Source organism: Pantherophis guttatus, chromosome 2 (assembly GCF_059756535.1).
Source record: "Pantherophis guttatus breed Tessera chromosome 2, ASM5975653v1, whole genome shotgun sequence".
Classification (NCBI taxonomy): Eukaryota; Metazoa; Chordata; class Lepidosauria; order Squamata; family Colubridae; genus Pantherophis; species Pantherophis guttatus.
In genome coordinates, this window is record NC_142064.1 from 71,415,011 (window position 1) to 71,429,590 (window position 14,580).

At 38.2% G+C, this 14,580-nt stretch overlaps 1 protein-coding gene across 3 annotated transcripts in view; it reads right to left on the reverse strand.

The window, feature by feature from the left end:
* RFX3 (regulatory factor X3) overlaps positions 1–14,580 on the reverse strand; it is a 196,690-nt gene that overhangs the window by 31,665 nt on the left and 150,445 nt on the right. For all 3 annotated transcript variants that reach the window (XR_015732265.1, XM_034410326.3, XM_034410324.3), the window contains exons 6-7: positions 9,020–9,201; positions 4,888–5,007 (exon numbers count right to left, since the gene is read on the reverse strand). Coding sequence is in view for 2 of the 3 variants with exons in the window: in XM_034410326.3 (XP_034266217.1) it covers positions 4,888–5,007; positions 9,020–9,201 (302 nt within the window). In the remaining variant the exon portion in view is untranslated. The remainder of the gene's footprint in view (positions 1–4,887; positions 5,008–9,019; positions 9,202–14,580) is intronic.

Here is a 14,580-nt window from a genome sequence, read left to right on the forward strand (position 1 = left end):
CTACAGTTAAATTATTAACATGATTGTTAAATGAATCCAGTTTCCCTGTTGATTTTGCTTGTCAGAAGGTGGCAAAAGGTGATCACATGACTCAGGGACACTGCATCCATCCTAAATACATACCAGCTGCCAAGTGTTTGAATGTTGGTCACATGACCATGACAATCACTTTTTTCAAAGCTGTAACTTTGGTGACTAAATAAATGGTTGTAAATTTAGAACTGCCTATAGTAGTGTGTGCATGAGTGTATATGTAGGGGGATCTGCACTGTGCTGGCTCTTTTGTGTTTGAGTTGGCTATACTTTTTTTTTTTAATTTGATTTATATGCTGACCTTCTCCGGAGACTCAGGACGGCTTACAGTGCATTAAGCAATAGCCTTCATACTTTTGTACATTTATACAAAGCCAGCTTATTGTCCCCACAATCCGGGTTGGGTATTCTTAAAAGAATCTATGACAAATTGGTGGCAGAGGTGGGATATCGAACAAAAAGGCGGGATATCTATAAAAAGGTGGGGTATCGAAACAAGGGTAACAACCATACAAATGGATGTGGTTTAAACTCAAGGAGTTCATTAAACACTCCATGAAAAGATAAACCCAAGCTGCAAAAGTAACAGAGTTTGGCCCTTGCAGAGCTCAGAGGTTGTAGGAAATAGCCAACATCTTGGCTGCAGAAATCAGACCTCTTACCAAAGCCCACACCAAACAGACGTGGAGAAGGCAGAAGGGGCAGATTCTCCCTTGGAAGAAACAACTTCTTTGGTAGAGGCCAGTATCCACTATAGTTAATGCCTACAGTTAAACTAAAGAAGGTAGATGAGCCAGAAATGGAACTAGGCTCAAATACAGTACTTGGGCCAATATGATTATATCGTGATGATCCCATTGTAGCTTTGATCCAGACTAGTAACTAAATATAATTAAATTTGCACAAAATTAATTAACTTGAAAATAATATCTAAATTCAAGAACAGCCTCTATTTAAAAACAAACTAACTGAGCAGAGCAGAGCAATAGTAAGTCAGGAGGCTTCAAAGATATAGTTAAAAGGATACTGCTTATAACAGTGAATTTTAAAACAGATCACAGATTACTATTTCTAAAGGATTTCAGACAGCACTGCAACAAATAACAGAAGAGCCTGCCCCTTTTCCCAAACTGAATTAATGCTTTGTCAATGTTAATTCTTTTTCCAGTGCTGCTAAACTGAAGACATGGAAAATGAAAACAGTACAGAGCAGCTGGGTTTGCTATTTTGGCTAATTTGTTCTAGCACAAAATATTTACTAACCTAGCTACTGCAATCAATGGTCCTCTTAAAGAGCACAGAATAGACTGAAGCTTTTCGAGTATTCACCACTTAATTATAACAAAAAAGTGGCCATCCAAAAAGAACAAATAAACTGAAATAATAAGCTGTTTTAAAAAATAAAGTTTTAGGAACACTGAGTCCCAGTCAGCATTCCTTAGAAAGAGGATAGGGTAATTGGGAGCTCATAACTAGAACATGCAAACAGAAATAGACTTTTATATGCAAAATTGTCACGTTTGTATTGCACAAACACATTTAACAGGATTATTTGGCTAACTGGGAGAGGTTGTGTGGTTTTCCCTGGTTGACTAGGATATGCAAAATATATCCTCCCCTTCTAATGCCCAGTTTGAGAGAAAGAATACCTACAATTGCAGTCAACTCACTGGATGAAGTGATTAACAATTGGGCAGAATTTCTCAGCCAACAGTTCAGTCCCAGTTAAAAATCTGTACTGGGGTTGGGGCTTTTTAATTTGTCTATAAATTATCTTGATATAGGAGTATGCAGTGAGCTACCCAAATCTGCAGAGGTCAGAGTGGCAAAGGCCCCGGAAGGACCTCTTTAAACTCTACCAGTAATTAACCAAATAGCAATTCTAATTCAAGTGATGCACATTGGAGCAAAGACTTCAAGTATAAACTGATACAATTTGAGCTGAATTTTAATTAAACGGGGGCGGGGGGATCTTGCCATCATACTGGATAGCTCAATGCAAATGTCAGTTCAGAGAGTCGCAGCCATGAAGAAGGCAAAATTCCAGTTTCAAAAACATTTGGAAAGCGATTGAAAATAGAACTGACAGCATTGTGATGCTCATATAAAGCTACAATAAATCTGTGTTTGGAAAAGATATAAAACAAATGCAAAAGAGCAATCAAAACTATCAAGTTGTTTCTTATCAGTTTGTAAATTTTTTGGAATTTTTTAGCTTGGGGGGAAAAAACCAAGAAGGATATGATTGGAGGATATAAAATTATGCATAGCATGGAGCACAGGGATATAATTCCCCCCTTCTTTTGAAATACTTGGGACCAGGTTGCCTAGTGAAACTGAGGAGGAGATTTAGACCCTCACTCTGTCAAGGACCTTGGAATACTCATTTCTAATTATCTAAGTGCCTGAGCCCACTGTAACAACATTGCCAAAAAGGCATTAAGAATTGTTAACCTAATCTTGCGTAGCTTCTTCTCTGGTAATGTTGTACTACTAACTAGAGCATACAAAACATTTGCTAGACCAATTCTTGAATACAGCTCATCTGTCTGGAACCCGCACTGCATATCTGACATAAATACAATCGAGAGAGTCCAGAGATATTTTACGAGAAGAGTCCTCCATTCCTCTAACTGCAATAAAATACCTTATGCCACCAGACTTCAAATTTTGGGCTTAGACAACTTAGAACTACGCCAACTTCAGTCTGACCTAAGCATAGTACATAAAATTATCTGCCACAATGTACTTCCTGTCAATGACTACTTCAGCTTCAACCACAACAATACATGAGCAAATAATAAATACAAACTCAAATAAACCGTTCCAAACTTGATTGCAGAAAATATGACTTCAGTAACAGAGTGGTCAATGCCTGGAATGCACTACCTGACTCTGTAATTTCTTCCCCAAACCCCCGAAACTTTAACCTTAAACTGTCTACTGTTGACCTCACCCCATTCCTAAAAGGTCTGTAAGGGGCGTGCATAAGTGCACCAGCGTGCCTACCATCTCTATCCTAATATTCCTTTTTACTTACTCTTTTCATGTATTCAAATTGTGTTTATACTTTTACCCATTATCTTATATATGCTTGACAAAATAAACTTATGACTTATGACTTTTTTCACACAGGGTTTGAATAGCCTCTGGAATTCTTGTGGAAAGGAGCACTGAAATATTTCTAGCAGGGAAACAGTAGCAAGAGAAAAGTGTATCTCCATCTCCTGCTTGCAATCATCTTAGAACAGGGGTGTTAAACTCGCCATGTCATGCTGCCATCACATGACGTTTCGCAATGTTTTCCCCACTCGCGGAGCTGGGGTGAATGTGGCCCGCGTGTGATGCATCTGGCCCGTGGGCCACCAGTTTGACACCCATGCCCTAGAGTCATCTGAGGACAAAATAGAATCCTAGACAGGGTGAACTTTGACCTGAACCAACAGGGCTATTTTTATTTTTCATGCAACTGTTGCACAGATATATTCTGATTAACAATCACTTTTTTTTTTGTTAGATTGGTATCCTAAACCCAGAGTAGCATGTTTTCTATATTCATTTAAAAACAGTCTCGTTCAATCCCCACAATCACATGAAAGGTTTTGCCAAGCTGAGAGGATTCCATTAAGATAAAATACTGAGAATGTTAAGAAATTCTTTTTATAGAAACAATAGCATCATATGTTATTATTGTGGTTGGTTGCACAGTCAACCAGATATTTACACCAAATTTGGCATTTTTATCCACCTATCAAGTCCTACCCAAGAACCAGGGATAGTCAGATTAATATTATTAATTATAAACAAGGCACATAATCCCTAAGCAATAACATCTCCTTCAATTTAAACATGTTTCTCAGTGACTCCACAAGCATACCTACGTAGTTGGTTTTTGTTTTGTTTTTTACAATACACAAAGTTGGGGGGAAAGGATTGCTAACACCTTGAAGATAGGCTCAGTTTAGTGGTGAGAAATGTAAGGTTCTGCACTTAGAAAAAATTAGATGAAAAAGGTACAGGACAATAATGCTTGTGAGAAGAATCCAAGTGCCCTGGATTAAGCATAAGCCAGCAATGTGGCACTACTGCCAATAAAGCCAATGTAGTTTTGGGCTGCATCAACAGAGGCACAGTGTTGAAATCACAGGAAGTGATAGTACCACTCTTTGCTCCACTGGTCAGACTGCACCAGGAATACCATGTCCAGTTCTGATTGCTACAATATAGGTAATCCTCTCACTTAACAACCATTCATTAAGTTAGGTGCAAAAGGCAACAGCAGCAGAAAGAAGATGGCAAGAGTTAGCTGGGAGCAGCAGCGGTAGGCAGGGCAAGACGGCCAACAGGGCAGAGATAGGAGGGAAGATACTGTGTTTCCCCCAAAATAAGACCCTGTCTTATATTTTTTTGAACCCTGAAATAAGAGTTAGGCCTTATTGCCATGTGCTCAAAAGCCCAATTGGGCTTATTATCAGGGGATGTCTTATTTTGGGGGAAACAGGGTAGGTGGGTGGGGGAACTGAAGTGGAGGCAAGTGTGGCAGTGCAGGAGAAGTATGAGGTCCTTGCCTAACAACAGCAACTGGGATCATTGGACCAGCAGTTGCTAAGCAGTGCAGTCACATGATATTTTGCTTAACAACTGCTTCATTTAATGATGGAAATTCCAGGCCCAATTAAGGTCATTACGCAAGGACTATCTGTACATATCAAAAACATTCCACTTATCAAAGTCCACAATTGCTGGTCCTGTCCCTCCAGTTTATTTGTCATATAATTCAGATACTGCAATGTCCTCTCCCTACCAACATTGAAATCTACTAAATGCAAACTACTTATTTTAAGAATACTTTACCTTTGTTTCTGCTGCATGGGTTGTTGTCTCATAGCCATATATTGCATGTCCTCTTGTAGTCGATTAAGAGGAGAGTCTGGCTTGACACGAATCCCATAGTAATGATATTTGGAATTCCCCCTTTGGGAAAAAGCAACCAACAATCAATAGACAACCACTGGGATGTTGCTGAAATAGCACAGATCCTGAGCTATGTTAGCGTTAAGGCTGCTTCCAAAGAGGCAACTCACAGAGCAGTGGCTGGTATTCCAACTCTCCCTTCTAAGCAAAACAAAAGGTAACAAGCAGAAGGTACCATATGAGCACACACTCACACACACATATGAGATTTATTTAGGTTACTAACACACTTGCCTTTCATAGCCATCCAAACAAAGCACCTGTTTGGGATTCTAACTAGCTGGCCATGCTGAAATCCTGTATTCCATAAAGCCATTCACATACTCTAACTGTACTCCATGATCTCTGGAGACCACTGAGCATGTTCATTTCTCACAGGGACATTTAGAGAACATGAGAAAAGCAATACTAGGTAAGTTTAGCATCCTGTTTCTATAGCAGTGAAAGAACTATCTACAGAGAAACCATAACCTGAATGGTATAGAATATGAATGGTATAGAACCGTGATGGCGAACCTATGGCAGGTGTGCCCAAAGTGGCACGTGAAGCCATGTCGCCCAGCACACACGGCCTTACCTGTTTGAATTCTGGGTTTCTGGTGCGCATGTGCACACGATGATCAGCTGTCCTTTGCGCGCACAGCAGTGGCGAAAGCCAGGGTGCACATGCACGGCGGCCAGCTGATTTTCAGGTGCGCATGCACACTAGAACACGGAAGTTCAGCTTTTCCAGAGCGTGATCCATTCGTGCGCATGGCAGTGTTGAAAACCGGCCTGTGCATGCATGCCAGCCAGCTGATCGTCAGGCACACGAGCATGCTAGAACCTGGAAGTTTGGCTTTTCTGGTGGCTCAGCAGACTAATAGCATTGTGATTAACACCAGCTGTCTGCAATTACTGTAAGTTCAAATCTCCTCAGGCTCAAGGTTGACTCAGCCTTCCATCCTTTCTAAGGTAGGTAAATTGAGGACCCAGTTTGTGGGGGCAATAAGCTGACTTTGTATAAAATATACAAAAGTATGAAGGCTATTGCTTAACGCATTGTAAGCCGCCCCGAGTCTCCGGAGAAGGGCGGCATATAAATCAAATTTAAAAAAAACAACAAAACATACGTGCGTGCCGTTTCCACACAACCTTTTCGGCACTTAGTGCCAAAAAGGTTCACCATCACTGGTATAGAATTTGAATCTGAATATAATATTTTTCTCATTTATTGTCCTAGATGTAGGCAACACTGTTTAACTTGCTGACTGTCCTGTTACAACTGACACTCAGAATGACTTGTAGTTATTAATAACTTTTGGAACCCCTTGTTGGATGTTTATAATATGTTGTATAATTCTGCATGTTGGCTTTCTGGATTTGCTATCTTCTTTATTTATTCTGTTGTATTTTTCTTTATCCTATTATATTTTATCCAGTTTTTCCTGTACTGCAAGCTGTCCAGAGTCAATTTGGAATCAGATGGCACCAAAATAAATTGAATCAAATAAATAAATACATTTACTCTCCATAAATTGATACAATTCCCTCTGGTACACAATGGGTCAATGTTTTTTTTAATCTATTTGCCCCATGCCCATATCCTCTTTCCTACTCAGTCACTGTCTATGGATATTCTTAATCATTCAGATCATGGTTGTCCCAAAGGTACTTTTTACCAAAAGGCAACTGGATTTTTTTTCTTTGAAAACATTTTGCTTCTTATCCATGAAGCTTCTTCAGTTCTGATAATCCATCACCGCTAGCTTGGGCATGTCTTGAAAATGTGTCTTTGTATGTCTGCAGTGTTTCTGTTTCTAAGTATATTTGCATGATTCAATTTCTGTATACTACACCTGCAGATAGAGCCTTTCTATCATGCTTGAAGTTTATTTAAAATCACAACAACAGAAGCAGAGTTGAAAAGAATAGTTAGATCAACTTGACATTACCCAATCCAAGATATTAGTATGACTATGAATTGTAGCATAGCCAAAGAATTTCTTAGAAAAATTAATTCTTTTAAACATGGGTTTTACCCAAATAAAAGCAAAAAGGATTCCAAAAAAGTGGGAAAAATACTTTATGAGGTATATGGAAAAGAATTATAAGACAAACTTTTTTTAAAAAAAAAAAGTTTATATTCGTTGAAGGAAATTGAGTTGGGATGTAAATGAATTCTTCACATTCATTGTTCTAGTTGCATCTGAATTGATCTGAAAAATAAACTAATCCCTAATTCTGGATAGTATACAGTGAAAGATACATAAGTAGTATGTAACAAAAAGCAATGACTCCCTAAAATTAGCACTCAGCCTCCAAAAGCAGAAAATTAAATAATGGTAAGCAGCGTATTATAGTGTGATTCCTGTCTTGCCTTAGAACCTGGCCTGGACCTCCATAGCTCTTAAAACAATCAAGTTAAGGCAACGCCCAACCCTAACAAGCGCAGAAACATTTGGAGGGAAGCAAAGGTTGAATGCCACTTTACAAACTTTAAGACTTTGTATTTGTTATATAGAATTGCCATCAAAAACTTATTTATGTGGCTACCTCAACTTGCAAAGCCTAGGAGGAGGGGGATTTAATTCAGGCCAGCAGAAAATATGTGTATTACAGGTAGTCCTCAATTTACAACCATTTGTTTAGGAACTGTTCAAAGTTACAACGGCACTGAAAAATGTGACTTATGACTGTTTTCATTCTTATGACCTTTTGCAGCATTCCTGTGGGGAGGTTTGGAAACTGGCATGTATTTATGACAACTGCAATGTCCCGGGGTCATGTGATTGCCTTTTGCAGCCTTATGACAAGCGAAGCCCATGGGGAAGCCAGCTTCACTTAACAACCATGTTACTAACTTAACAACTGCAGTGATTCACATGAACACTGGGGCAAGAAAGATCGTAAAATGGGGCAAAATTCACTTAACAAATGTTTCACTTAGCAACATAAATTTTGGGCTCTATTGTGGTTGCAGATTTAGGACTACCTGTCATTAGACATTTATTCTATATGTATTGGTAGAACATTATTATTAAAAGAATCAATAGGTGTGGATAGACCAGTTTTATAAGGAAGACACGTACAAAGTGGCTCTCCAAGGATTTCTGTTTGTGACCACTGGAGTTAGGGGCAAGTAATGAGATTGCAATTTGTTTATTATATCAAATTATTCATAAAGACTGAAGTAGCTGAATAAACTTAAAATAGCAGATACAGTTTAATGTAATTAAATATAACATGATCTGCACTGGAGCATAAAACCCAAATCTCAAAAACATACTAATGTGCTTTGAACTAGCAGTAATTATCCCCCCTTTGAGTTTTGGGGAAAAGTTAAGTCAACTTTTAAAAAATTCCGCCAGGCAGCAATAAAATCTAAGTCACAAATCACTACAAAAGAAACTGAAAATTACATTTCCAATAAGTGAAACTATTGTGTAATGCAAACACTTTGGGGATATTGTGTACATTTTAAGCCACTAGGTCTCAAAAATAAAATAGCTGGAAAGCTGGTAAAGGTACATAAAGCGTCCCCAAATAATTAGATGTCTAAAGTATTACACTACGGAAGACCATAGTATTTATAGCTTAGAAAAAGGTCGTAAAAGGGGAAATGAAAGTATGCTTAGGGTAGAAAATGCGGACAATATGTTTCTCTCTTTCTCATGTTACTCGTCTGAGTTACACACTAAAACAATATGCGATAACATTCAGGACAATTAAAGAGAAATACATTTTTACACAAGAAATTTTTTTTACTCCAAATTTTTTGAAAGTTTGTCCAAAAACAAATGCAGCTATCAATGACAACTATTCCCTAAGTGACTTTACTGCACTTGCAGACTCAATGCCATAAATACTACTTTCTTAAATTATAGTGGGAAAAGGCTATGCGACTTGTTGATCAGACTTTGACTTGACCTAATGAGATTCTTTTTACATGCTAATGTTGGCCTCAATGCATTACAGTTGCTCTTAGATGAAGTAGTACTTATACCCCAAACCTTGATTTTCTTACACCGACCTGGTTCCCAATCTTCTGGTCCGTAGGCCCATGAAAATTGACCGTATGAGTTTTCCAAAAGAAGCAGCATTGACAGGGTCCAATTTATGCTCCTGACAGTGTCTCAGGTAATGGTTGTAGAGAGTGCTTCTGGGAAGGCTCACTCCTTCTGCTGTTTCATAGTTGTCTAAAAGCCATTGAAGCTATTTCAATTTAGGGACAAAGAAAAAAATAAGACAAGTTCAAAAAACAATTAAGAGGCTTCATTAGAGATTAAATAATAGTTATTGTCTGAACTAGCCCCCTCTTCCAACTCCAGGATAATTCTCTCAAGCTTAGTGTATTACTTCATTACAACTTTACAGATAATGGGAAAAAAGCATAATCCACTAATGACCCCAGACAACACTAAATACTTCAACAAAATAGCTGCAATTTCATTTAAAGTGAAATAATATTTACTTAGAGAAAAAGTGTTAGCCCTTGAGAAAATGTGAGCAATACTGAAGGTAGTTTATACAAGCCCAAAAGGAATGGTATTTATGAAGTGAATATAGTCTATGTATTATGGGACTAGCAAGCTTAAGGTTATTGCACAATTTTACTATAATAATAATAATAATAATAATAATAATAATAATAATAATAATAATATTTTACTTTGTAAAGAGCAAAATCTGCCTTTACAAGTGATAAAAGAATTTAATTTCTCTGGAAATTTCATTTGGCCCTGTAAGCTATTTCTCTCAACGATTTTATTTATTTCACATGTGAAACAAGGTAGGTCTATGTTTAATGTTAATAATTGCACATTAAGCAGTATATTTTACATACTTGTGGTATAAATGGAGCAGAGTTCATTTATCAATGGAGAAAGCAAAAAAGTCAATTCCATAAGGTATAAAATAGGCCACCTTTATCATGAGAGAGCACAAAATATATTGTTTAATAAAATTCTCTTTAGCTATGCTATAGTTTTTATGAAATGGAAACGCTTAGAAAGGGTTAGATTCCTTAATTAAGCAAAACTCTGAATTTCCCAAAACTTAAAATGAAAATGGGATGTTTTCAAATAGCACCCCCTCTTTCACTTGACTCTGCAAAGTTACTGTAAAGATTCAGCTGACAACAGGTGGTTCTGATGCATCTCTGTTTGGGGTGTGACTGAATCATTTAATCACAATATCAAAAGAAACAAGGAAAAATAACACATTGTGTAGCAACATAGCCAGAATAAGGTGACATCTGAGTAAATCATGCACAGATGCAACAGAAAGCTTAGAGGTAGTATTAATTGTTACTGCTGCTATTGTTGCTATTTCTAAAAGTTCCTTTGCCAGCAGCATCATGGAATAATACATTCATTTCTCTATTCCCAGTAGCAGCAGAGGAAAAACAATATATATATAATCTTGGGTTTTAATAGTGATGATGCTATACAAGATTATTTTTATTCTTCAAAAACATTCCCTACTTACTGTACACTAAAGCTGGGGAAACTGATTATTAGCCATGAATTTATTATAAAACTCCAAGCAATCTGATATATAAGCAGCACCCATCTGTGCTAGGTCCCTTGGAAAACTGAATTACTGTATATAAAGCAATAGAATTTGCATTGCATTTAGTGATGAAGTAGAGCTGTTAATTCACTCTAGTCATCAGACAACTGTGAATGTCAAAACTCCCCAAAGCAACTAAGGGATCTCTCCCTATCAATCTTGACACTTGCTAAAGTGTCACTAATGCATAAGTTCCTGGCTGTTAGAAAAAAAAATAATGCAAATATTGAAAACGCTAAAACAATCCAATTGGCAGTAGAATTATACATATAGTGAAATGATCCAGGCTATTAAGTACATGTAATCCTAGATTCTATAAACCGCTTAGAGAGGACTGTAAAGCACTGTGAAGCGGTACATAAGTCTAAGTGCTATTAATAATGCTTTTATTTTGTTTAATGATGGTCAGGAATTACAATGACCTTGAAAAGCCGATCATATGGGCTTTGGCATAAACACTTCCAGCTGTTGTACAATGTTGCATCACCATTCCTGTGGTTACATGATTGTGATCTGGGTGTTTGGCAACCTGTTCACATTTATAACCAGTTACCAAGAGCCCTGTGATCATGTGATGTCATGCACACAATGACATCATCTACATAGAACAGAGCTGAACTCTTTTAGTGGGGTGCAGAAATGGAGCTCAAATCCTGAGGGAGGATTGGATTTCAGCAGGAAGGATTTCCAGTTCCTAAAGGGAGAGGCAGTGTGATAAGGAAAGGAGTGCAAGGTGCCGAAAAATCCTGTATGGATTTCAGCAGGGAGAATTTTCAGTGGTCTCCCCCACCCCTCATGTGGCACCCTACGCTTCTTACCTTGGATTTAGCCCATTTAATGACCTGCGAGGTTGCTTAATGACCTTAACCAGGAGTGCCAGGATTACGTTTGTTGAGCAAAGCAGTCACGTGACATGTTGCTTAATGACCACTTCACTCAATGACTAAGATCTTGGTTTCAAATGTGGTCATAAATCAAAGACTACTTGTACATCAGGCCTGATAAAATTTCTGTTACATCTCTGGTAATTATAATAAAAACTTTATGTGGAAATCCGTGTATTCAAGATCAAGGAGATGAAAACAGCTAATGAAAACAGTCACACATTAAAATTAGAAAGGTGGATTGAAAGGAGTTCCATTTCTGACTTAGCATGCTGTGCACTTTTTCCCCATGCTGCTATAAAAGCACCACTTAAGTCAATGGAACAGAATAATGGGTGCTATTTGCTGTTATATAGTCCACCTGCTTATTGCAGATCATCTTTAGCAGAGATACACAACCTCTAAGTTTCTCAACTGCTCTCTCTAATAACCAGCAGTATGAGTTTCCTACTCAAAACAAGAATAGTTTTTGACAGTGAAAATGAAGTTTATAGTGAATAATCTGAAGGTCCCAATATACATTCCGTTAGCTTTATTGTAATTGACAATAGTATTAAAACATATAAACATGTGATTTTGTTTGCTTACTTCAAATTATTCTAAACAATCTCAGCGGAATCTTTCAAAATACTAACAGTTTTAGGAATATGAGCAACGCTACACTGTCAAGCTCAAATCTTTGACAATACTACATACCAACTAAATCTTGATTGTAATTATGGAAGGGCAGCTGTTACCAACAGTTAACAATTACTGACCGAGCTTACAGTTGATAAGAAAATTTATTTACTTCCACACCAGTAAGCTCACCAATTCAGTAAGCTCTTTTCCATATCTTTCCCTCTGCAACTAAACGCCAGTCTTTTTTGTCTCTCACATTCACTGACTGACCATTTCATATTTTCATTCTCTGTATAGCTGATCAGAGAATCTGATCTTTAATTGCTATCAGAATGCTGATATAGAGCAAGGGAAATCATAACCATTGTCTTTTATTAAATACACTAATGAACTGAATATGCACCTCTCAAGCCAGAAACCAAGAATATCGTAGCTTAATGCATATAATTTATTAAAATTAACCAGAACGGATTGAAGTACCTATGCTCTTCCTATTTCTGAATTAATAATGACAAAAGATAAATTATGCATGTCACTTTTTTTCATCCTAGATGGATCATGAAAAATAAAGCCTTTTCCCACTTTCTGGTACCTTCCTGGCAAACTTGTCTGTATAGATTTTTTGGCTATGATATGGAAATAAGTTTGCCATTGGCTTCTTCTAGAATTTTTTCTGACTTTTCTCAATCAAGCCTACAATCCTAGTTAAGAGCTGTGGTGGTGCAGTAGTTAGAATGCAGTATTGCAGGCTAAATCTGCTGACTGCTGATTGCCAACAGTTTGGCAGTTTGATTCTCACTGGCTCAAGGTTGATTCAGCATTCCGTCCTTTTGAGTTTGGTAAAATGAAGACCCAGATTGTTGGGGACAATATGCTGACTCTATCAGCTGCTTAGAGATGGCTGTAAAATGCTCTGAAGTGGTACATAAATCTAAGTGCTATTGTTATTCCTTGGTGGTCTCACTTACAGATTAACTAGAGGTACCCCTGCTTAATTTCCCAGCCTAGACAGCTTCTTTCCCAGATAGATGATCCATCTTTAATTAATTCTAAATCAATGTCACTTGCCATAGATATGGCTGACACAGCACAGTCAAGGAATCTTCTTAAGAATGTTGCTTACAGATTTCACTGACAAAGGATCTTTTGCACTAGATTAAACAGCAAGAAGTTCTATCACAAGCAGTACAGTATTTTTAAGGTAGTAACAATTAATGTAATTATTTAATGTAATTCCACATTTGAAACAACAACACAAGAATTTAACAAACAGCTGCTCTGTCACATAATTATAAGTGGATGAGTGTACAACATGTCTGAGGAAATAGTAATAGCAACAGTTTATTAATTGATTAGTCTTACGGCCATATAAAAAAATGAAATTAAAGTACATGATCTGATTCTGTGATAAAATAGATAAAATAAAATGCAGTGATAAAATACATGTGGTAATATTTATTTATTTATTTATTTATTTATTTATTTATTTATTTATTTATTATTTATTATATTTCTATACCGCCTTTCTCCCGTAGGACTCAAGGCCGTGTACAGTCAAGAAAAATATAGACACACAAACATCATAAAATTGCTAATTAAAATTATTACTTAGTTTGGTCAATTAAATAAAACCCAGAATTAGATCACATTTAAAAAATCATTCACATGTTCATATGTTTAGCCCCACCTGTTGGAACATCAGGGTCTTGAGGGCACGGCGGAAAGCACGGAGATCAGGGATATTCTGTATTTCCGGGGGCAGTGCATTCCAAAGGGTTGGAGCCCTCACAGAGAAGGCCCTCCCCCTGGGAGTCGCCAGTCGACATAATTTGACTGACGGTACCCTGAGTAGTCCCTCCCTGTGAGAACGAACTGGTCGGTGGGAGGCTATTGGTGGCAAAAGACGGTCTCGTAGGTACCCAGGTCCTAAGCCATGGAGCGCTTTAAAGGTGATAAATAACACCTTGAATCGCACCCGGAAGACCACCAGGAGCCAGTGCAGCTCGCGTAGGAGAGGTGTTACATGGGCGTAACGAGCTGCGCCCATAATCACCTGCGCGGCTACGTTCTGGACCAGTTGGAGCCTCCGGGAGCTTTTCAAGGGGAGCCCCATGTAGAGAGCATTACAGTAGTCCACACGGGAGGTAACTAGGGCATGAGTGACCGTGCGCAAGGTGTCCCGATCCAGAAAGGGACGCAACTGGTGGATCAGGCGAACCTGATAAAAGGCACCCCTGGCCACGGCCGTCAAATGATCTTCTAAAGATAGCCGTGAATCCAGGAGGACACCCAAGTTGCGGGCCCTCTCTGTGGGGAGCAAGATCTCATCCCCTATTGTCAGTGATGGTACCAGCTGACTATACCGGGACGCTGGAAGCCACAGCCACTCGGTCTTGGAGGGGTTGAGTCTGAGCTTGTTTCTCCCCTTCCAGATCCGCACGGCCTCCAGGCAACGGGACATCACAGCAAGGGCATCATTGGGGTGGTCTGGGGTGGAGATGTATAGCTGTGTGTC